The 23,293-nt window shown below is 44.0% G+C and overlaps 1 protein-coding gene across 1 annotated transcript; it reads left to right on the forward strand.

Annotated features, from left to right (window-relative positions):
- Nucleotides 1-810: 810 nt before the first annotated feature.
- On the forward strand, nt 811-23,280 carry LOC121536572 (NADP-dependent malic enzyme). Its single transcript, XM_041843953.2, has 15 exons — nt 811-1,038; nt 1,643-1,857; nt 12,281-12,411; nt 13,039-13,188; nt 13,294-13,369; nt 13,516-13,677; nt 14,248-14,351; nt 14,435-14,544; nt 14,989-15,086; nt 15,300-15,413; nt 16,983-17,088; nt 19,739-19,881; nt 20,687-20,860; nt 21,198-21,296; nt 21,433-23,280. The coding sequence occupies exons 2-15, from the start codon at nt 1,648-1,650 to the stop codon at nt 21,592-21,594; spliced, it is 1,839 nt and encodes a 612-aa protein (XP_041699887.1). The 5' UTR covers nt 811-1,038; nt 1,643-1,647; the 3' UTR covers nt 21,595-23,280.
- The last annotated feature ends 13 nt before the right edge of the window (nt 23,281-23,293 follow it).

Genomic DNA, 23,293 nt, shown 5'->3' on the forward strand with positions numbered 1-23,293 from the left:
CAATTGACTGATTTCCTTATATGAACTGTAACTCAGTAAAGTCTTTGAAATTGTTGCATTTTGCGTTTATATTTTTGTTCTGAATAGCTTGAGACTGTACATTAGATTGAAATGATAGTAGAGTTATATTATATTTTCCCAGCAGAGGGAGACTTAATAAAAAAATATATATATATATATATATATATATATATATATATATATATATATTTGTGCAGTACTTCTCTGCAGGGCGGTGCACTCCTTGGAACGTCTGCACTAATTCTCAATGTTTCCGGGTATAACATAAATCTAAATCTGGATGTTCTTGTTGTAAGCAATAAGATCTGGCTGGTGACTCAGCATTGCAGACTGGATAGAAACTCCCTAGCAGGGCAATAAAGTACCATAAATGGCTGGGAAATATATTTAGTTTTGTCTAGGGAAAAAAATACCTTTACAGACATGGGTTTGACTGTCTTCTGTCATTTATTCGCAACATCTATTTTTCACTCGCACTGCAACCGTCTGTATGACCATAATTATGACGGCAATATGTAGTGTGTTTTCCTCTGTAGCTTCCTAAATAGACAATAACACCCCCAGTCAGTGAATACGGGGGATAAAGAGTATCTATTTAATTCAGTTATGTGGACATTATCAAATACACTCCTACGCTAGTACTCTATTTGAAAAGGAAGGGCTACAACTATGTAAATGGTAAATACAGTACACAGAAACAGGAGGAGAGGAGCGTAGAGTGGCGGGTGGAAGGGCGAGTCTAAAATATTTTGTTTGTCTGCGAACTTACACGAACAACATTTCGCATTATCCGATTGGTCGGCCGTGACAAAATGGGTGGTTCTACTACAGGAACGTGAACGCCTACCGTCTGGTGAAAGCGTCAACGTCAATAAGCTTGTATCGACTGTTTAGATCTTTCTCAACATCCACTGATAAAAACGTCAGTGACGGAGAGCGACGGTCGTCTGCTACCCCAACCCTAAGATTGAGCTTTTTGCAGATACGAACTCAAGGGCAGCGTCAAACCGTGTTCAGGTAGCGAGCTACGCAGTTTGTTTTGTAAATTAATTAATTTGTGTGTGCAGTGTGCTGCTGTCTATATTTGGAGCTCAGCTATAACGTTACATTGCCCAACTAGGCCGACATGGAACATAAAACTGCCCATTAGGATGGATACTGATAAACACTGAATGTACACTGCCAGGATCATTGTGGCACCTGTTGTTTACCTACTGCGAGTGTTTAATTAAATATTTAGCCTCAACCTAGCCATAAATGTGTATATTCAAGGCCTAACGTCGTTAACTATATGTGGAGGGCAACCTTGCTGAACTTGAATAGGCTGTGCATGTTGCATGCATGGAATTCTAGGTCGTCTGTCTTGTGATTTAGGACAAGTCATCACCAATGGTCAACCGATATGTAACCATTGCAGTGCTTGACTTGGGCAGGAGCTCACCGGTGCTGAGTACCGGCACCTCAACATTTCTACTGCTTCTTCTCCTGTTCCTCTTATAGCATATTAGCTCAAAAGTATTGTGGAGCTCCTGCACCTAAATATAAACTGTACCGGCACCCAAAATGAGTACCGGCACTTATTTCAGTCTCACAGCCCCTCTCCCGACCTCTCTCTTCACAGGAAATATGAACTCCCTACCGGGAAGGAGTGTGTCGCTGTGCAGAAGCACCACAGCGGGCGCTATGAGGGTCCTCATGGGTGCACCAGGTCACCCTGTCACCATAGCCTGTGTGACTTGCCTCGAGGCCGTCAGAGGGTGTCACTCGGGCTCCAAGGGCAGCGTCAACACCAAGAAGCGCGGTTATGACATCACCAGAAACCCACACCTGAACAAGGTAAAGCCCTAGATCAAGGTCCCCCAACTGGCAGCCCCTGATTTTCTGAGCAAAAAATTTAAAATATATATTTTATTTGTATTAAATTGTTGGACATAAGAGGCTGTAAAAACACCAGAAAATCAGCTCCAAGGGATTTTAATTTTGGAAATCTGTTCCAAAGTATTCTCACACATAATAGAGAGATATACACTGAGTGTACAAAACATTAAAGTGGAACTGACAGCGTTTGAACTACTTTGCAGATATGAAACAGACAGTAATATCAGTAAAAAATATAAAATGTCCAGTTTTATGTTACAAAACCAACTTTATAATAGGTTTTAAAAATAGGTTCTATTTCACAAAAAAATCCATGACAAAATCCATGACTTTTTCCTCATTTTGTTACTTTACAGCCTTATTCTAACATTAATTCAATTGTTTTTTTTCCCTCATCAATATACACACACAATACCCCATAATGACAAAGCAAAAACAGGTTTTTATTTATTAAAAATAAATAACCCTAGGCACACCTATATTTGGGGAGTTTCTCCCATTCTTCTCTGCAGATCCTCTCAAGCTCTGTCAGGTTGGATGGGGAGCGTCGCTGCACAGCTATTTTCAGGTCTCTCCAGAGATGTTCAATCGCGTTCAAGTCCGGGCTCTGGCTGGGCCACTCAAGGACATACAGAGACTTGTCCCGAAGCCACTACTGCGTTGTCTTGGCTGTGTGCTTAGGGTCGTTGTCCTGTTGGAAGGTGAACCCCACCCCAGTCTGAGGTCCTGAGTGCTCTGGAGCAGGTTTTCATCAAGGATCTCTCTGTACTTTGCTCCGTTCATCTTTCCTTCGATCCTGACTAGTCTCCCAGTCCCTGCCACTAAAAAACATACCCACAGCGTGATGCTGCCACCACCATGCTTCACCGTAGGGATGGTGCCAGGTTTCCTCCAGATGTGACGCTTGGCATTCAGGCCAAAGAGTTCAATCTTGGTTTCATCAGACCAGAGAATCCTGTTTCTCATGGTCTGAGAGTCCTTTAGGTGCCTTTTGGCAAACTCCAAGCGGGCTGTCATGTGCCTTTTACTGAGGAGTGGCTTCTGTCTGGCCACTCTACCCTAAGGGCCGGATTGGTGGAGTGCTGCAGAGATGGTTGTCCTTCTGGAAGGTTCTCCCATCTCCACAGAGGAACTCTGGAGCTCTGTCAGAGTGACCATCGGGTTCTTGGTCACCTCCCTGACCAAGGCCCTTCTCCCCCGATTGCTCAGTTTGGCCGGTCGGCCAGCTCTAGGAAGAGTCTTGGTGGTTCCAAACTTCATCCATTTAAGAATGATGGAGGCCACTATGTTCTTGGGGACCTTCAATGCTGCAGACATTTTTGGGTACCCTTCCCCAGATCTGTGCCCTACGGACCATTCCTTCGACCTCATGGCTTGGTTTTTGCTATGACATGCACGGTCAACTGTGGGACCTTTAAATACACAGGTGTGTGCCTTTCCAAATCATGTCCAATCAATTGAAATGACCACAGGTGGACTCCAATCCAGTTGTAGAAACATCTCAAGGATGATCAATAGAAACAGGATGCACCTGAGCTCAATTTCGAGTCTCATAGCAAAGGGTCTGAATACTTATGTAAATAAGGTGTTTCTGTTTTTTATTTTTAATACATTTGCAAAAATTCTAAAAACCTGTTTTTTCTTTGTCATTATGGGGTATTGTGTATAGATTGAGAATTGGTTTAAAAAATAATAATTTTAGAATAAGGCTGTTAAGTAACAAAATGTGGAAAAAGTCTGAGTACTTTCTGAATGCATTCTAGATGGATGCAGTTCAATGCATTATTAATATAATTCACCAATATATCTCTTGGTAGTCCAAAAATATTGCTGTCTGGTTGTAAATCAAACTAGCAAGGGCAATGATCACAAGTCAGTCATAACATGGGTAATCGGCTAGCGCACGTATCAAACACAAGGCGTGACACATTTCTATCCGACCCGCGCAATGATTTGGGTTGTCAATTCATTTTGGCCCGCTACCATACGGTCCGCTGCACTACAAGTCAGAGCAAGCACTGCCAACGTGCTGCACGCCAAACGGCAGTGCATTGCCACACACACACAACTCTCCTCCCAGACCCACCCACACACGAGCTATATCATATCATCACTAATGGCACTGACCAAATCTTCTACCAGACCAAAAGTTTAAACATGTTGTAGGCTAAATGTCCATGCCAAGTTTCGGTTCCAACAGGTCATTACTGTAGCCTACAGAAAATGTAATCTTGCTTGTCAAAAAGTTGTAAGATAAATGATTCACATGCGGACACACAAGTGAGTATAAATGAGTCAGCAGTTGAGTCCTCTACTTCATGGAATTACAGCCTGATGTGCTCGCATCGGGGAATTCAACTTCAATTGTGCTGCTTTCGTGTGTACCATTTACAACATGCACATGCAACGGAGGGAAAGTGTACAGAAATGCCACAGTCCTAGCTAGGCTACTAAAATGTTGCAGTCTGGCTTCGGTTTTTAAAGCTTGACAATGAATAACCAAAAAACTAAACCTGCAACAAAACACCATGCAAAGGAGAAACATGTAGGCCTATTACAGCAACATTTGAGCAGTAACCTAGGCTGGCTACTCAACTACAAGACGTTTTGAGTGCACCATACAGAAATGCGGCATTCATTATTTATTTAGCAAGTTAAAAACACTGAGTCTAACGTTAGCTAGCTAGCTACTAGGTGGATGTCATGTCATTGGAGGAGTGAGTGAGTGACCTCATATCGTTTTTCAGTGGCGACAGCTAGAGATGCAGGTGTCATTTGGTTAGCTAGCAAGAAATGTGAATCGCTTTGCTAGCTAGCTAGCTATGCTGAACTTGAATGACTGTTATCCACAGTTAGCATATCTCTTAGTTGTCAATCAAATGTATTTGGCATCGATCAAATGGGCGGGCAGGCAAGTTCCCATTCCGTTGTCAAAACGTGGGTTGGGACAAGCATGCTTTGGTAGACAACCTGCAGAAGGACGAGCAGGCTACTATTCCCCATCGTTTATCAGTGTAATTTTGACGGCCAACTAGCTGAAAAAGTTGGAGAGGGTTTTGTTGGTGAAACCATACAGGAGAGGAAGTACAGAACCAACGACGCTAGACGGAGAGGAATATGTTTAAGCAAAAGGCAGTTTATTAAACACAGAGATAGCTGGTACTGCTCAAGCTACATGCATGGGCCCAATGCATGGACCCATTTCAGTTGCCCTCTTATGGAGACAGTTGAGAAGGGACCAAAACAGAGTTTTCAGCATTACTTTATACAATGCAACACAAATGAAGGGGTCCTTCTTCTAGTCCCTTGATTGGTTCCCCGAAGCGTAGGAGGCGGGTCTGCTCTGTCCAGAGTAGAAGCCCCATTTTGTGCACTGGCAGAGTCCTCTGCCCTAGGCACCGACCAGTAGAAAAAAGTGCAGTGTGTGTGTGTGCGTAACTCGTGAGGCATGAGGGATGAGTGTGCGTATGCATGGAGATGTGTGTGTGAATGTGTGTATGTTCTCAAAGGAAAGTCTCGTGGGGAGCAACCAGATTGTGGCCTGTGGCGTGGGAGTTGTCCTTGAGAAGATATTGGCTCTGTCCATTGTTCTTGCATAGGAACAGCATTGATTGAAAACAAGCTCCTAACATTAAAATGGGTCATGCACAAGATTTTAGTCAGACCAAGCTATAACATTTTAATATTTACTACGACAGTTTATCTAATGTTCCCTCGTTAGATTTTAGCTCATCTTGTTCTGGCTAGCATTAGCTAGTTGTTGATCTCGTTGTTGTTGATGTACATAGGCAACTGAGGGAGTGAGAGCCTACCTTTTCATGGTTGTTTCATCAATAGGACTGTGACGTTCCCAAATGTAAGAGGACTCCCGTGGTATTTACATATTTGCAGAAACCCATTCAGGTGTATTTTTTGGCGAATGCGTTCTAATTATCTAAATTCGCACTTGTTGCTACTGCCTGTAACACACCTGATGGCAGGCCGGTGTGGCAATTGGCTTATTTGCATATAGGCCTACTATAGCTCTGATTGGCTATGGCGCACCGGTCTGTGCAGGCTCCGGTTCTGGACAAGACAGACGTTTTAATGTTTTATTTGCTGCAGTGTTTATTAATTGTCCAAACGCACGGCCGCCCTCCCACTCTGTGTTGCTATAGAATTTTGACAAATGCCTTACTACATATACGTAATTCCCAAACATTCTATGAATTTGTGAAAATGGCCATATCTAAGTGCTCGCTTGTTAGAAAATTTAAAAACAAAAGATGTCATAATCTTCCTGAGGGTGTATATGATCAGATTTTTAAAAGATTTCATGTTGCTAAAATGCTGTCAGTTCCACTATAAGGACACATGCTCTTTCCATGACATAGACTGACCAGGTGAATCCAGGTGAAAGCTATTGATGTCATTTCAATCAGTGTAGATGAAGAGGAGGAGACAGGTTAAAGAATGATTTTTAAGCCTTGAGACAATTGAGACATTGATTGTGTATGTGTGCCATTCAGTGGGTGAATGGGCAAGACGAAATATTTAAGTGCCTTTAAATGGGGTATGGTAGTAGGTGCCAGGCGCACCGGTTTGTGTCAAGAACTGCAATGCTGCTGGGTTTTTCACACTCAACAGTTTCCCGTTTGTATCAAGAATGGTCCACCATCCAAAGGACATCCAGCCATCTTGACACAACTGTGGAAAGCATTGGAGTCAACATGGGCCAGCATCCCTGTGGAACGCTTTCGACACCTTGTAGAGTCCATTCCCAGACAAATTGAGGCTTTAACTCAATATTAGGAAGGTGTTCTTAATGTTTTATACACTCAGTGTATGTGATTGTATACAGATGTAAGCAAGGTTTGAAATTATTATGTTTTAGTCAAATATTATATCTGTTTGGGCTTCAATTTGCGGTCTACAAATTATTTGTAATTATGTTCCGGCCTCCTGACCATCGCTGAATAAATAATCGGCCTGCGGCTGAATCTAGTTGATGATCCCTGCCCCTAGACCACCACAGACAGTGCAGTGCCATCAGATGAAAAGCCACTGCTCTCATTCAGGACGCCTGGTTTTCTGAGAAATCTTTAGAATTATTAGAACATGTAAACGCCTTCATCAGAGTTCCAGGGGTGTGTTTGATCTGCGCATGTGGCAGCACCAGCAGCACAAGCCTCCCTCTTTAGCGCAAGTGAAGTGTGTTTGGAATGAATGTATGCGTCTTGGAAGTAGTTTTCACATTGAAACTTTGTCCGAACTCAGAATCAAATATGCTTCCCAAAAATAACATGTTCTCTGTGGTAGAACGTTTATTTTGATCTGCGATTTTCTACATTTTCAGAGTGCCATCAGGTAGCCTGATTTCAGATGTGTCCATGTATACAGGATTATTAGGGAAATCGTTCTTCTTACAAAGCATGTAAACGTTTTAATCAAACTATTATATTAATCTGACTATCCACAATAATCGCATTATTGTGTGCATGTAACCGCATTCAGTATGTGTGTATGTTAACCCTGTTCCGGACCATTAAATAATAATAATAATATGCCATTTAGCAGACGCTTTTATCCAAAGCGACTTACAGTCATGCGTGCATACATTTTTGTGTATGGGTGGTCCCGGGGATCGAACCCACTACCTTGGCGTTACAAGCGCCGTGCTCTACCAGCTGAGCTATAGAGGACCACTAAATAAACATGCTGTTGAGAAGTCGTGGGGTTGGTGCCATCATGGATTTGTAGATAGAAAACCTGATTAATGCTTACAATGTGCTGCTGTACCAATACAGTATGTTACACCCGACCATATGGAAAATATTAATAATGGACCACGCTGGAATGTGAATAATATAAGTTGTGTGCCTGGTTCCGACCCCTGACATAAAGGTTGAAGAGTGAAATGCAAGTATGGTTCTGATTCTGATCATGTTTGCCCTTGCAGATGTAAGTTCAAATGGGCCCTGGGTTCTCTATAGCTTCTATAGCCTCTCTATAGCCTCTCTATAGCCTCTCTATAGCCTCTATAGCCTCTCTATAGCCTCTCTATAGCCTCTATAGCCTCTCTATAGCCTCTATAGCCTCTATAGCCTCTCTATAGCCTCTCTATAGCCTCTCTATAGCCTCTCTATAGCCTCTCTATAGCCTCTATAGCCTCTCTATAGCCTCTATAGACTCTCTATACTCTATAGCCACTCTATAGCCTCTCTATAGCCTCTCTATAGCCTCTCTATAGCCTCTCTATAGCCTCTCTATAACCTCTCTATAACCTCTATAGCCTCTCTATAGCCTCTATAGCCTCTCTATAGCCTCTATAGCCTCTATAGCCTCTCTATAGCCTCTTTAGCCTCTTTAGCCTCTCTATAGCCTCTCTATAGCCTCTCTATAACCTCTCTATAACCTCTATAGCCTCTCTATAGCCTCTATAGCCTCTATAGCCTCTATAGCCTCTGGCCTCTCTATAGCCTCTATAGCCTCGTTAGCCTCTCTATAGCCTCTCTATAGCCTCGTTAGCCTCTCTATAGCCTCTCTATAGCCTCTCTATAGCCTCTCTAGCCTCTCTATAGCCTCTCTATAGCCTCTCTTACTTAGGGGACTCTTCCCCATGTTCATCTCTCTGTAGGTGATGGCTTTGTTATGGAAGGTTTGGGAATCGCTTCCTTTTAAGTGGTTATAGAATTTAACGTCTCTTTTCTGGATTTTGATAATTAGCGGGTATTGGCCTAATTCTGCTCTGCATGCATTATTAGGTGTTTTTCGTTGTACACAGAGGATATTTTTGCAGAATTCTGCATGCAGAGTCTCAATTTGGTGTTTGTCCCATTTTGTGAATTCTTGGTTGGTGAGCGGACCCCAGACCTCACAACCATAAAGGGCAATGGGTTCTATAACTGATTCAAGTATTTTTAGCCAGATCCTAATTGGTATGTCAAATTTTATGTTATTTTTAATGGGATAGAAGGCCCTTCTTGCCTTGTCTCTCAGATCGTTCACAGCTTTGTGGAAGTTACCTGTGGCGCTGATGTTTAGGCCGAGGTATGTATAGTTTTTTGTGTGCTCTAGGGCGACGGTGTCTAGATGGAATTGGTATTTGTGGTCCTGGCAACTGGACCTTTTTTGGAACACCATTATTTTTGTCTTACTGAGATTTACTGTCAGGGCCCAGGTCTGACAGAATCTGTGCAGAAGATCTAGGTGCTGCTGTAGGCCCTCCTTGGATGGTGACAGAAGCACCAGATCATCAGCAAACAGTAGACATTTGACTTCAGATTGTAGTAGGGTGAGGCCGGGTGCTGCAGACTGTTCTAGTGCCCTCGCCAATTTGTTGATATATATGTTGAAGAGGGTGGGGCTTAAACTGCATCCCTATCTCACCCCACGGCCCTGTGGAAAGAAATGTGTGTGTTTTTTGCAAAAAATTGTTTTGCCAATTTCTTGCCAATTCTAGAATGGATTGAATTTGTTGTTGCCTAATTGTTTTTTGGTAGGTTTCGACACTACTTTCCTTCCATCTATAGCATTTCTTAATATTATTCAGTTCCTTTGGCTTTGATGCCTCATGATTGAGTATTGCTCTGTTCAAGTAGACTGTGATTTTGCTGTGGTCTGATAGGGGTGTCAGTGGGCTGACTGTGAACGCGAGAGACTCTGGGTTCAAGTCAGTGATAAAGTAGTCTACAGTACTACTGCCAAGAGATGAGCTATAGGTGTACCTACCATGGGAGTCCCCTCGAAGCCTACCATTGACTATGTACATACCTGTCTCTCGCTCTCACTCTCTCTCTCACACTCTCTCACACTCTTTCTCTCTCTCTTTCACACTCGCTCTCTCTCTCTCTATGGAGGTCAATGTAGACTGAAGGTGTAATTGCGGTCGCTAGTCAGCTGCTTCCTTAAGGGGTTTACTTTAGGGCCTCTAACTGCTACTCTATCTGACAGGTTTACTTTAACTCGATTAATCTGTGTGTGTGTGTGTGTGTGTGTGTGTGTGTGTGTGTGTGTGTGTCAGAATGATATACAGTGCATTCGGAAAGTATTCAGACCCCTTGACTTTTTCCACATTTTGTTAAGTTACAGCCTTATTCTTAAATTGATTAAATAAAATGTTTTCTTCAACAATCTACACACAATACCCCATAATGACAAAGCGAAAACAGAAATACCTTATTTACATAAGTATTCAGACCCTTTGCTATGAGACTCGAAATTGAGCTCGGTTGCATCCTGTTTCCATTGATCATCCTTGAGATGTTTCTACAACTTGATTGGAGTCCACCTGTGGTAAATTCAATTGATTGGACATCATTTAGAAAGGCACACACCTATATATAAAAGGTCCCACAGTTGACAGTGCATGTCAGAGCAAAAACCAAGCCATGCGGTCGAAGGAATTGTCCGTAGAGCTCCGAGACAGGATTGTGTCGAGGCACAGTGGCCTCCATTATTCTTAAATGGAAGAAGTTTGAAGCCACCAAGACTCTTCCTAGAGCTGGCTAACCGGCCAAACTGAGCAATTGGGGGAGAAGGGCCTTGGTCAGGGAGGTGACCAAGAACCCGATGGTCACTCTGACAGAGCTCCAGAGTTCTTCTGTGGAGATGGGAGAACCTTCCAGAAGGACAACCATCTCTGCAGCACTCCACCAATCAGGCCTTTATGGTAGAGTGGCCAGACGGAAGCCACTCCTCAGTAAAAGGCACATGACAGCCTGCTTGGGGTTTGCCAAAAGGCACCTAAAGGACTCTCAGACCATGAGAAACAAGATTCTCTGGTCTGATGAAACCAAGATTGAACTCTTTGGCCTGAATGCCAAGCGTCACGTCTGGAGGAAACCTGGCACCATCCCTACGGTGAAGTATGGTGGTGGCTGCATCATGCTGTGGGGATGTTTTTCAGTGGCAGGGACTGGGAGACTAGTCAGGATTGAGGGAAAGATGAACGGAGCAAAGTACAGAGAGATCCTTGATGAAAACTGTCTCCAGAGCGCTCAGGACCTCAGACTGGGGCGATGGTTCACCTTCCAACAGGACAACGACCCTAAGCACACAGCCAAGTCAACGCAGGAGTGGCTTCGGGACAAGTCTCTGAAAGTCCTTGACTGGCCCAGCCAGAGCCCGGACTTGAACCCGATCGAACATCTCTGGAGAGACCTGAAAATAGCTGTGCAGTGACGTTCCCCATCCAACCTGACAGAGCTTGAGAGGATCTGCAGAGAAGAATGGGAGAAACTCCCCAAATACAGGTGTGCCAAGATTGTAGCGTCATACCCAAGAAGACTCGAGGCTGTAATCGCTGCCAAAGGTGCTTCAACAAAGTACTGAGTAAAGGGTCTGAATACTTATGTAAATGTAATATTTCCAGGGTTTTTTATTTGCCCAAATTTCTAAAAACCAGTTTTTGCTTCGTCATTAGCTTTGTCAATTTTAGAATAAGGTTGGAAAAAGTCAATGGATCTGAATACTTTCCAAATGCACTGTATAAGTGTACGAATAATGTATTTCCATCTTGTATTTTTTGTGTGTTTATACCCCATTCACCTTTCAATGTGTTGAATGATTTGCCGTTTGAAGGGTCACACCATCAAACAGTTCTTAGCTTCCTTAAACAATGCACTCTCAAATCCAGTTCAAATTCTCCACTTGTAATCACACTAAAATGAGGAAGTGGATTAGGTTCCATTTGAAGGTTAACATCTCATAGTAGGAGAGAGTGTCACTTTGATTGACACATTAATAGGCATTTATTATTAATGGAAACTAAACCACAGGTGCAAGTGTCACATTACACTATCACAACTTTACATAGTGGCAGTACAATAGTGGTATATTTACTGTAGCAAGTTCCTGATAAGTTTTTAAAATGTGATTTATTTCCATGACGTGCCTCTCTGGCTTTCAGAAGAATTCTTTCCATTGAAGAAAGAAGAGGTAGGGCGTGTGTGTGAGAAAGAGGAAAGCAGAGATTAGAAGGGAGTTCGCAGGGGAGGGAATTCAGGCTCCTATCCTATTGGACAGAATAAATAGATGACCTCCCCTCCCCCAAACGCTCAAACACACCCCTCCAGAATACTGACATGACAAAGTAGAGTGGCACTAACCACAACCAGACCTCAGTCACGACCCAATCAGCCCACTGAGCAACCATATTAATTTTCCTTCATGCAATAGGCCTAATAAATGAATGCTAAACATGATCAGAACCACAACACAGCTAAAGCACCAAAGCTTCTCGATCAAATACAATAATTGTAAAGACCTGATAGCTGGGTGTTTTTGTGAACAACAGCTAGCTAGACCAATGCTAGCTAGACCAATGCTAGCTAGATCAATGCTACAATATTGGAGCGATTGATCCGAATGTTGGATGTGTGGTCCTCCATCCCCCCTGTAGGGCATGGCCTTCACCCTGCAGGAGCGCCTGCAGCTGGGCATCCACGGCCTGCTGCCCCCCGTCTTCCTCTCCCAGGACATCCAGGTGCTCCGCATCATGAGAAGCTATGAGGGCCGCACCCCCCTCGACAAGTGAGCACAAATACACACACACACACACAGAAACAAATAATACACTTACATATACAAACAAACATACACAAGATGGCTAAAAATACACATACAGACAGAAATACATTAGCTTTCCTCCCCCCTCATTATCACAAATCATTATCATCACTATCACTATCATCACTAGCACTATCATCACTATCACTATAATCACTAGCACTATCATCACTAGCACTATCATCACTATCACTATAATCACTATTACTATCATCAATAGCACTATCATCACTATCATTATCATCACTATCACTTCCAGCTCTCTGTTTCACCTCATCCTACATCTCCTGTTGCTCTCTCTCTCTCTCTCTGTCTCTCTGTCTCTCTATCTATTTATTTATCTCTCTTACCATCTCTCTCTCTCTCTCACCATCTCTCTCTCTCTCGCTCTCTCTATTTATTTCTCTCTCTTACATCTCTCTCTCTCTCTCTCACCATCTCTCTCTCTCTCTCACCATCTCTCTCTCTCTCGCTCTCTCTATTTATTTATCTCTCTTACATCTCTCTCTCTCTCTCTCTCTCTATTTATTTCTCTCTCTTACATCTCTCTCTCTCTCACCATCTCTATCTATCTCTCTCTCTCTCTCTCAGGTACATTTTGCTGATGACTTTGCAGGACAGGAATGAGAAGTTGTTTTACCGCCTGCTGACGTCTGATGTAGAGGAGTTCATGCCCATCGTCTATACGCCTACTGTAGGGCTGGCCTGCCAACAGTACGGACTGGCCTTCAGGAGACCACGGTAGGCATGACACACACACACACACACACACACACACAGAGACAGGGAATTGTTGTGTGATAATAGTGTCTCAGTGGTTCTGAAGTGTTAGCATGTATCCCACAGAGGTCTCTTCATCACCATCCATGATAAAGGCCACATCGCCACCATGCTCAACTCCTGGCCTGAGGAGAACATCAAGGTGAGGAGTACCACAAACACACACGCTTTACTTTACTTTACTCCATTGTACAGGATGTGGACAGGAGGTCGTAAACAGCATAAGGCTCTTAGCTGGAGACTAGAAGTTTCACCATGTGAACCAAACCTTGTGTGTGTATTCCACAGGCCATCGTGGTGACGGACGGAGAGCGTATCCTGGGTCTGGGGGACCTAGGTAGTTACGGCATGGGCATCCCCGTGGGCAAACTGGCCCTGTACACGGCCTGCGGAGGAGTGCCACCCCAACAGTGTCTGCCAGTGCTGCTGGACGTGGGCACCGACAACCAGGTACTTCAACTGGGACACTCCATGAGGAAACACCCAGGCCTGATGGGCCTTCGTAGGCTAATATCACGGTACTTCTCATTTGACCCAGCCATATAGAAAAGGCAGTATCTTACCTAGTGAACTAAATGTATTACTGTTAGTTCTATGACCGTGGGATCTATGTAGGGTTATGGTAAGAATCCAATCATTTTGGGATTCACCATGATTGAATAACAGTATTGTTCAATTCCAAATCGACCTCTAGCTCCCCCGTCATACTCATAGACCTGTAAATCTGATGGGGTTGGATAGGTGCCTTCAGATCTACAGAAGTGCTTAGGGAGGAGGGGCTAGAAGTCATTTGCAATTCAGGGCTCCACTATCACTTAGTTACTTCCCTTATTTCCCTAGAGGTCCTCGTCGGCAGGTTGACATTTATTGAGATTACTCATATACTAAAGGCAGCTCTGCAGAGTGGTCGCTAGCTTGCACAGCCACAAAGTCATAAAACCGGATTTTAAACCTAGCCTTAACCCAAACCCTGCTCCTTGTCGTAGAGTGTGAAGTTGATGATGTTTAATCTTTGATCAGGCGCTCCTGGAAGACCCCCTGTATATCGGTCTAAAGCACAAGAGGGTCAGAGGAAAGGAGTATGATGATCTCATCGATGAGTTCATGCAGGCAGTTACTGACAAGTGGGTAGTGTGTGTGTGTGTGGGGGTGGGTGGGGCTGTGTAATTTGACTATCTGACCGACTGTTCACTGCTCTACGCTGCAGGTACGGGATGAACTGTCTGATCCAGTTTGAGGATTTTGCCAACGCCAACGCCTTCCGCCTCCTCAACAAGTACCGCAACCACTACTGCACCTTCAATGATGACATCCAAGGTAATCTCTCAGACCCTATCCAAAATCTACTCCCACTCCCATATCGAGATTTTCAAAATTCAGCGGAGGGCCACACAGAATCTTTTCCCGGACCGATTTGTTTGTCAAAAGCAATTTGCGGCCCAGATAGAGGGCATTTATTTGAAAACGTATAGGTCCATTATAATTTCTACATACTTTCTCTATTCAATAAGAGTGGCCTGGAGTGTTTTTTAACCCAAAATAATAAATAAATACAACTTTATTTGTTTTGTTTTTTGCAAACCTACCATGGACAGTTATTGGGATTTGTAGGCTGTGTGGTTCACGGATGACATCCTGATGACACATTATATAATTTTTTGTTTTGTTGAAAGATAGATGTGGAAAACCATTCCGAGCACAACTTTCCAACCCATCCCTCGTGTTTATCACCCTCTCTAACTCACTCTCTCCCTCTCCCAGGCACAGCCTCGGTAGCAGTAGCTGGGGTCTTGGCTGCTTTGAAGATCATCAAGAACAAACTGTCAGACCACACCTTTGTGTTCCAGGGAGCAGGGGAGGTAGGAGGACAAACGTGCTGATCTGTGTTAATTATAAACTCTTTGTCCAAAACTTATTAACGTTTGGAAACCTCACTCTCTTGAATCAAGCCTTGTAAGGTAACACAAGCATGCATATGAAATGGATTGATAATCATCATGTTGCATGGCAGTGATTGGTTAGATTGCTTGGCAGCAGGATGCATCATGGGACGATGTGTCTTTTTTAACCAGGCTGCACTGGGCATCGCCCACCTGCTGATCATGGCCATGGCGAAGGAGGGCGTGTCCGCCATGGACGCTGCAAAGAAGATCTGGATGGTCGACTCCAGGGGCCTCATCGTCAAGGTAACGGCAATACCCTAATATCATAGCTAACCTCCTAATCAATGTTCCCTCAAAATACATTTGGCACTGAGCAAATTTCAGGTCTGCTGAGCGCAAACTTGAACATTGTGAAAATTCGGTGCAACTTCCAGCGCGCGTTTACTGTGAACACTGAGGCTGTATCCACTTGAAGTTACAGTTTCAGACAGTGGTCAAGTTGGCTTCTGTGGCTATTTGATCATAATGTAGGGTTACCAGTGTGGCCTACCGTCAAAAACAATGGAGAAAATAAATCCCATAACATTTTAACATGCTGTTCTATAATTCAGCCTACAGTAGCAGCCAATGTGTGGTGTTCAATATACGCCTACATTCCATGAGACTTTTGAAAAAAATAACATGCAGGGCTTGACATTAACCTGTTTATCCACTTGTCCTTCAGACAATGAGGTGACTGAAAATGTTGTTGTGTTGTTTGATGCAAGAAACCACTTTACAAAATAGGTGGGGTTTCAAATGTCTCCGGAAGGTGGTGAGTGACTCATTGTATTATGGCTATGAGGGAGCTTGTTCGCACAATTAGGTGCCAGCAGCCTATTAGTTTTGACTGGGCTGAGCAGGAACTGTGCTTCAGCAGAGGTAGACCAGCACTGCCGCGGTGGATGAAAGCAATGCTCTTTGCTTTGGGTGTAGGGACTGATCAGAGCCTGAAGGTACGGAGGTGCCGCTTGTCACAGCCCGTAGGCAAGCACTCCCCATGGTCTTGTAGCAGAGCGAGCTTCAACTGGAAGCCAGTGTAGTGTGCGGAGGAGCGGGGTGACGTGAGAGAACTTGGGAAGGTTGAACACACGTCGCTACATGTAGCTCTCGCTTTGATCTCAAAACAAGTGCATCTACTCACGACCACAGCTGTAAACAGTCCAGTTCAAAGTGAATGGCACAGATCCATATATGGCAATGGTCTATTTGCATATAGGCCTACTGCAGCTATGATTGGTTATGCCGCACCGGTTAGTGTAGAGTACGGGCTGAATCGTGCGTGTCAATGGAATCATACTCTGATGCGTTCTACCTACAACAAAATCTCTTGCATAGTTATTAGTGTTGCACACTAAGTCTTGCATAGTTAGTTTTGTTTCGGTATGTTGCATTGAAAGTGGCTAATATTGCATTGATTCGATCACAATTCCCACAGTAAAGGAAAACATTGACAGTGTTAACTAAGGGGGAAAACTCTAGAACGTTGAGTGAAGTTCAGTCTCATGCTTCTCTGTGCGGGCTGATATTTCAGTCCCGGGGGAGCTGCAGACACGCGCGCAGCTTAGTGGGAACATTGCTCCTAATACACTTGAATAGCTTCAAAACACTGATCTGATAAGCCTTCTCCTGAGCTGTCCATCTAGACATGTAGGATGCAACATCCTAGAGCTTCAGATAGAAATATCATATGTAGAACAGTCATGCTGCGCTGTCATGTAGAATAGGGAATGTCAGTCATTTTGTATCGGCAACATTCAGAACGTTGCTCCCTCCTGAACTGGATCCAGTTGTATGTCAGACTTACTGATGTCATCATTATGCGACCCACAGGGCAGAGGAAACCTGAACCATGAGAAGGAGGAGTTTGCCCATGACCACGCCCACGTCAAGACCCTGGAGGAGGTGGTGCACACCATCAAGCCCACTGCCATCATCGGTCAGTCCCCATGATCACCTACTGCAGGGTTCTTCAATTCCGGTCCTGGAGGGCCGAAACACTTCTGTTTTTTATTTCTACCTGGTAGTTAATTGCACTCACCTGGTGTCCCAGGTCTGAATTAGCCCCTAATTAGAAGGAGAGGGTGAAAAACAGAGGTGTTTCGGCCCTCCAGGACCGGAATTGAAGAACCCTGACCTACTGGCTTAGTTGGGCTCACCTGTGTAACTAGGGCTCACCTGGGTTATGTACTAGGCCCGAAATGAGAAAACATTTTGAGTGCCACCGTTGTGTCAACATTTACCCCCATTTCATGCCCACAGAACACGTCCCTGGTTTCTCTTGACCTTACTTTTTTGGTATTTGGTATTTAATTAGGATTTCCATTAGCATTTGAGCAATATGAGATGGAACGGAGTTCCATGCGATAATGGCTCTATATAATACTGGACACTTTCTTGAATTTGTTCTGGATTTGGAGACTGTAAAAAGACCCCTGGTGGCATGTCTGGTGGGGTAAGTGTGTGTGTCAGAGCTTTGTGTAAGTTGACTATGCAAACAATTAGAGATTTCCAACACATCTATCACTCCAGTGTTAATACAAAATTATAATTGTAAATATTTTGCACTATGGCCTATTTATTGCCTTACCTCCATAACTTACTACATTTGCACACACTGTATATATATTTTCTATTGTGTTATAGACTGTATGTTTTGTTTATCCCATATGTAACTCTGTGTTGTTGTTGTTTTTATCGCACTGCTTTGCTTTATCTTGGCCAGGTCGCAGTTGTAAATGAGAACTTGTTCTCAACTGGCTTACCTGGTTTTATTTTTTTGTTAAAGAAGAAGTGATGCAGTCAGTCTCGCCTCAACTCTTAGCACAGAGAGAGTGGCATGCATAGTATTACACAACATGTTCTTCATAATGCCACTAAGCTCAGAAGCTGAATTAAAACGGACAGATAATCAACATTGCAGAGCATCAGCATCTTATGTACAGTGGGGGAAAACAGTATTTAGTCAGCCACCAATTGTGCAAGTTCTCCCACTTAAAAAGATGTGAGAGGCCTGTAATTTTCATCATAGGTACACGTCAACTATGACAGACAAATTGATAATTTTCTTTCCAGAAAATCACATTGTAGAATTTTTAATGAATTTATTTGCAAATTATGGTGGAAAATAAGTATTTGGTCACCTACAAACAAGCAAGATTTCTGGCTCTCACAGACCTGTAACTTCTTCTTTAAGAGGCTCCTCTGTCCCCCACTCGTTACCTGTATTAATGGCACCTGTTTGAACTTGTTATCAGGATAAAAGACACCTGTCCACAACCTCAAACAGTCACACTCCAAACTCCACTATGGCCAAGGCCAAAGAGCTGTCAAAGGACACCAGAAACAAAATTGTAGACCTGCACCAGGCTGGGAAGACTGAATCTGCAATAGGTAAGCAGCTTGGTTTGAAGAAATCAACTGTGGGAGCAATTATTAGGAAATGGAAGACATACAAGACCACTGATAATCTCCCTCGATCTGGGGCTCCACGCAAGATCTCACCCCGTGGGGTCAAAATGATCACAAGAACGGTGAGCAAAAATCCCAGAACCACACGGGGGGGACCTAGTGAATGACCTGCAGAGAGCTGGGACCAAAGTAACAAAGCCTACCATCAGTAACACACTACGCCGCCAGGGACTCAAATCCTGCAGTGCCAGACGTGTCCCCCTGCTTAAGCAGTACATGTCCAGGCCCGTCTGAAGTTTGCTAGAGTGCATTTGGATGATCCAGAAGAGGATTGGGAGAATGTCATATGGTCAGATGAAACCAAAATATAACTTTTTGGTAAAAACTCAACTCGTCGTGTTTGGAGGACAAAGAATGCTGAGTTGCATCCAAAGAACACCATACCTACTGTGAATCATGGGGGTGGAAACATCATGCTTTGGGGCTGTTTTTCTGCAAAGGGACCAGGACGACTGATCCGTGTAAAGGAAAGAATGAATGGGGCCATGTATCGTGAGATTTTGAGTGAAAACCTCCTTCCATCAGCAAGGGCATTGAAGATGAAACGTGGCTGGGTCTTTCAGCATGACAATGATCCCAAACACACCGCCCGGGCAACGAAGGAGTGGCTTCGTAAGAAGCATTTCAAGGTCCTGGAGTGGCCTAGCCAGTCTCCAGATCTCAACCCCATAGAAAATCTTTGGAGGGAGTTGAAAGTCCGTGTCGCCCAGCGACAGCCCCAAAACATCACTGCTCTAGAGGAGATCTGCACAGAGGAATGGGCCAAAATACCAGCAACAGTGTGTGAAAACCTTGTGAAGACTTACAGAAAATGTTTGACCTGTGTCATTGCCAACAAAGGGTATATAACAAAGTATTGAGAGACTTTTGTTATTGACCAAATACTTATTTTCCACCATAATTTGCAAATAAATTCATTAAAAATCCTACAATGTGATTTTCTGGATTTTTTTTCTTCTCATTTTGTCTGTCATAGTTGACGTGTACCTATGATGAAAATTACAGGCCTCTCTCATATTTTTAAGTGGGAGAACTTGCACAATTGGTGGCTGACTAAATACTTTTTTCCCCCACTGTATGTTTTATTCTCACACTCAGTACTCTTTTCCTGTGTGCAGGTGTGGCGGCCATCGGAGGGGCATTTACTGAAAACATCATCAAGGACATGGCGTCCTTCAACGAGAGGCCCATCATCTTCGCCCTGAGCAACCCCACCAGCAAGGCAGAGTGCACCGCCGAGCAGTGCTACCAACTCACCGAGGTACTGTAACACTCACCTCTCTGACCTCTGACCCTAACCTAGAGAATATAGATTCACTCTCTGTTCCCTTGTTTGAGTGCCGCTGAATGTACGCTTACTAAATATTCTTGCTCTCTCATGCTCTTTCTCTCTCTCTCTCATGCTCTCTCTCTCTCTCATGCTCTCTCTCTCTCTCTCTCTCTCTCTCTCTCTCATACTCTCTCTCTCTCTCTCTCTCTCTCATGCTCTTTCTCTCTCATGCTCTCTCTCTCTCTCTCATGCGCTCTCTCTCATGCTCTCTCTCTCATGCTCTCTCTCTCTCTCTCTCTCTCTCTCTCATGCTCTCTCTCTCTCTCATGCTCTCTCTCTCATGCTCTCTCTCATGCTCTCTCTTTCTCATGCTCTCTCTCTCTCTCATGCTCTCTCTCTCTCTCTGATACGCTCTCTCTCATGCTCTCTCTCTCTCTCTCATGCTCTCTCTCTCTCTCATGCTCTCTCTCTCTCATGCTCTCTCTCTCTCTCTCTCTCATGCTCTCTCTCATGCTCTCTCTATCTCATGCTCTCTCTCTATCTCATGCTCTCTCTCTCTCTCTCATGCTCTCTCTCTCTCTCTCTCATGCTTTCTCTCTCTCTCATTCTCTCTCTCTCATGCTCTCTCTTTCTCTCATGCTCTCTCTTTCTCTCATGCTCTCTCTCTCTCTCTCTCTCTCTCTCGCTCTCTCTCATGCTCTCTCTCTCATGCTCTATCATGCTCTCTCTCTCATGCTCTCTCTCTCTCTCTCTCTCTCATGCTCTCTCTCTCATGCTCTCTCTCTCCCTCTCCCAGGGGCGGGGCATCTTTGCGAGTGGCAGCCCCTTTAGTAAAGTGACCCTGGCTGATGGGCGCTCCTTCATCCCCGGCCAGGGGAACAACGCCTACGTGTTCCCTGGCGTGGCGCTGGGGGTCATCGCATGCGGGGTGCGCCAAATCTCTGACGACATCTTCCTCACCACAGCTGAGGTAACTGTTTGTCTTTTATTATCACATTTTCAGCAAAAGACAGACTTTCGTAAAACATTTCAACGAAAGACAAAAAAAAGTTCCCTAACTGCAGAGGTAAAGTGGAAGAGACTTGATCAAGAGAAATCCACACACACACACAGTCACACACACACATTTTTGAGAAGTTATTTTATTTTAATGTCACATCGCACTTTCTATTTTCCATTCTCTTCTCTTTCTGTCACCCATAACCCTCTTTCTCGCTTCACTTCTCTTGCGCAAATCCTTCCCCCCTCATTTATTCACTTATTTGTTAAATTTCCTGTTTCTCTCTGTCTCTCTCTCTCTCGCTCAGGCGATAGCTGACATGGTAACAGAGGAGCACCTAGCCGAAGGGAGACTCTACCCTCCCCTCAACAGCATCAGAGAGGTGTCCTTTAAGATCGCTGTCAAGGTTGGAGACCGACACCTCCCCACAAACCATCATCAATACCAGCATTACATTCCCACATCCACACCCATGTTACTGCAGAGAAAGACACTGCATCAGCGCTCTAACTCAATGCCCTTTCTCTCGACCAATCACTCAGGTGGTGGACTATGCTTACAGACACAACATCGCCTCCCTGTACCCGGAGCCCAAGGACAAGGAGGCATTTGTGCTCTCCCACGTCTACAGCCCCGACTACGACTCCTTCATCCAGGACACCTACAACTGGCCCCAGGACGCCATGAATGTCCAGAACGTGTGAACTCCATCTCCCATCAGCCACCTCTCTTTCTGTCTCCATTGTTCGATCACTCTCAGTACAGCACAAGGGAGCCACATATCAGAAACGCACCGCCGCCTCTTCTCTCCAGCACTCGCATATTTTCACCAATCATCACTCAACTCCTTCTGAAGTTAGGTCATCAATACGAGACACTCCTTTGCCCCTAGACACTCCCCAGTGCCCATAGTAATGCATAGGATGTACATATTAGTTGCAGATGACCAGTAGTTAGCCAGCACAGAGATACTTTGAAGGGTATTTTTGAAGGTTCAGTAACTTGAAGCCTCCTTTGTCTTTTGTAATTGGTTTGTTTGTCATATCCACAACATTGTATCCATACAGTCGTACTTCCAGGTTATAGTGCCACATCATTTCATGTATAAATTGAGGCTACCCTCAAACTGTTCTATACATTCTATTTCTATGTTCCCATATTCTAATACCTTGGAATTATCTGTGATTGATACAGAATCTGGAGACAGACTATTGACATCACCATAGCGCCATGGTATTCTATCTGTGTCCTGTGTCACCAAGCCCCTAATAACACACTCTATTGAGCTTTCTAGGCCTGGTCCAGTCTGTGTGGTCTAGCTTCAATAACTAACAGGCGAAACTCTAATATAAATTACATAATATTATTACAAAAGGCTAGGTCTCTCAGGCATCTATTGTAGGGTGCATCTCAGGAGTCTTACCTGGCTTCCTTCCCTTGACTCCTTCATCTTTACTACATCTGCATCTGCAAAATGGACAAGGGAAAGCAAATTCCCATTAGGCATTCACCATATCGCCTTCACCTGTCCATTGTTTTTTAATTAGTCAGGATGAAAGGAGATGGGAGACGAGGACCCCCGTTTTAGACTATTAAGATGGGCCCCTTGTCCGGACATCAACGCACAAACCCTCATAATGCCTTCCTCTGTTTGACCTTCTGACCTCACAATGTCATATCCTGCAGTCTTTGGTTGGAGGATTCTATCAGATATTAGTAAGGAATGAGATGTACAAGCCAGTTCACACTGTTCATTACCTCCTCATTGATTTTCAAGCGCAACTCCTTTATATTATTAACTGACATATTGCTCCTTGTTGTCCCTGCATGCTTTAGGCTACACTCCTGCCAAAGCCTGGGTTAGGACAGGGCCAGATAGACAATCTATAGAACTTCAAGCCTTGTAACGTAACACAAGCATGCATATGAAATGGCTTGATTATCATGTTGCATGGCAGTGATTGGTTAGATTGTTTGGTAGCAGGATGCATCATGGGACTATTGTCTTTTATACGCAGGTTGCACTGGGCATAGCCCACTTGCTGATAATGGCCATAAAGTTATAAAGGATATATTTTTTAAAGGATATAAAATAGGGCTTTTAATTTATTTTAAAAAACACTCCCTGTTCATCTTATATTTTTCCTCTAGACTTTGTCACTGATCGCCTGTTTGATATGCGAGTGTCAGTAGAGTTTTAACGAGATGCATAGCTACATGGTTTTATCCCCAATGTCACTACCTGTAGCAACTGACTTCAGGTCTGTGAGGTGCCGAAAGTTAATGTACAGAGGTATCTTTGAGCAAGCACTCGTGCAGTGTTTCCCAACCCTGGTCCTCCAGTAGCCCCAACAGTACACATTTTCATTGTAACCCTGGACAAGCACACCTGATTCAACTAGT

This window comes from Coregonus clupeaformis, chromosome 23 (assembly GCF_020615455.1).
Source record: "Coregonus clupeaformis isolate EN_2021a chromosome 23, ASM2061545v1, whole genome shotgun sequence".
Taxonomy (NCBI): domain Eukaryota; kingdom Metazoa; phylum Chordata; class Actinopteri; order Salmoniformes; family Salmonidae; genus Coregonus; species Coregonus clupeaformis.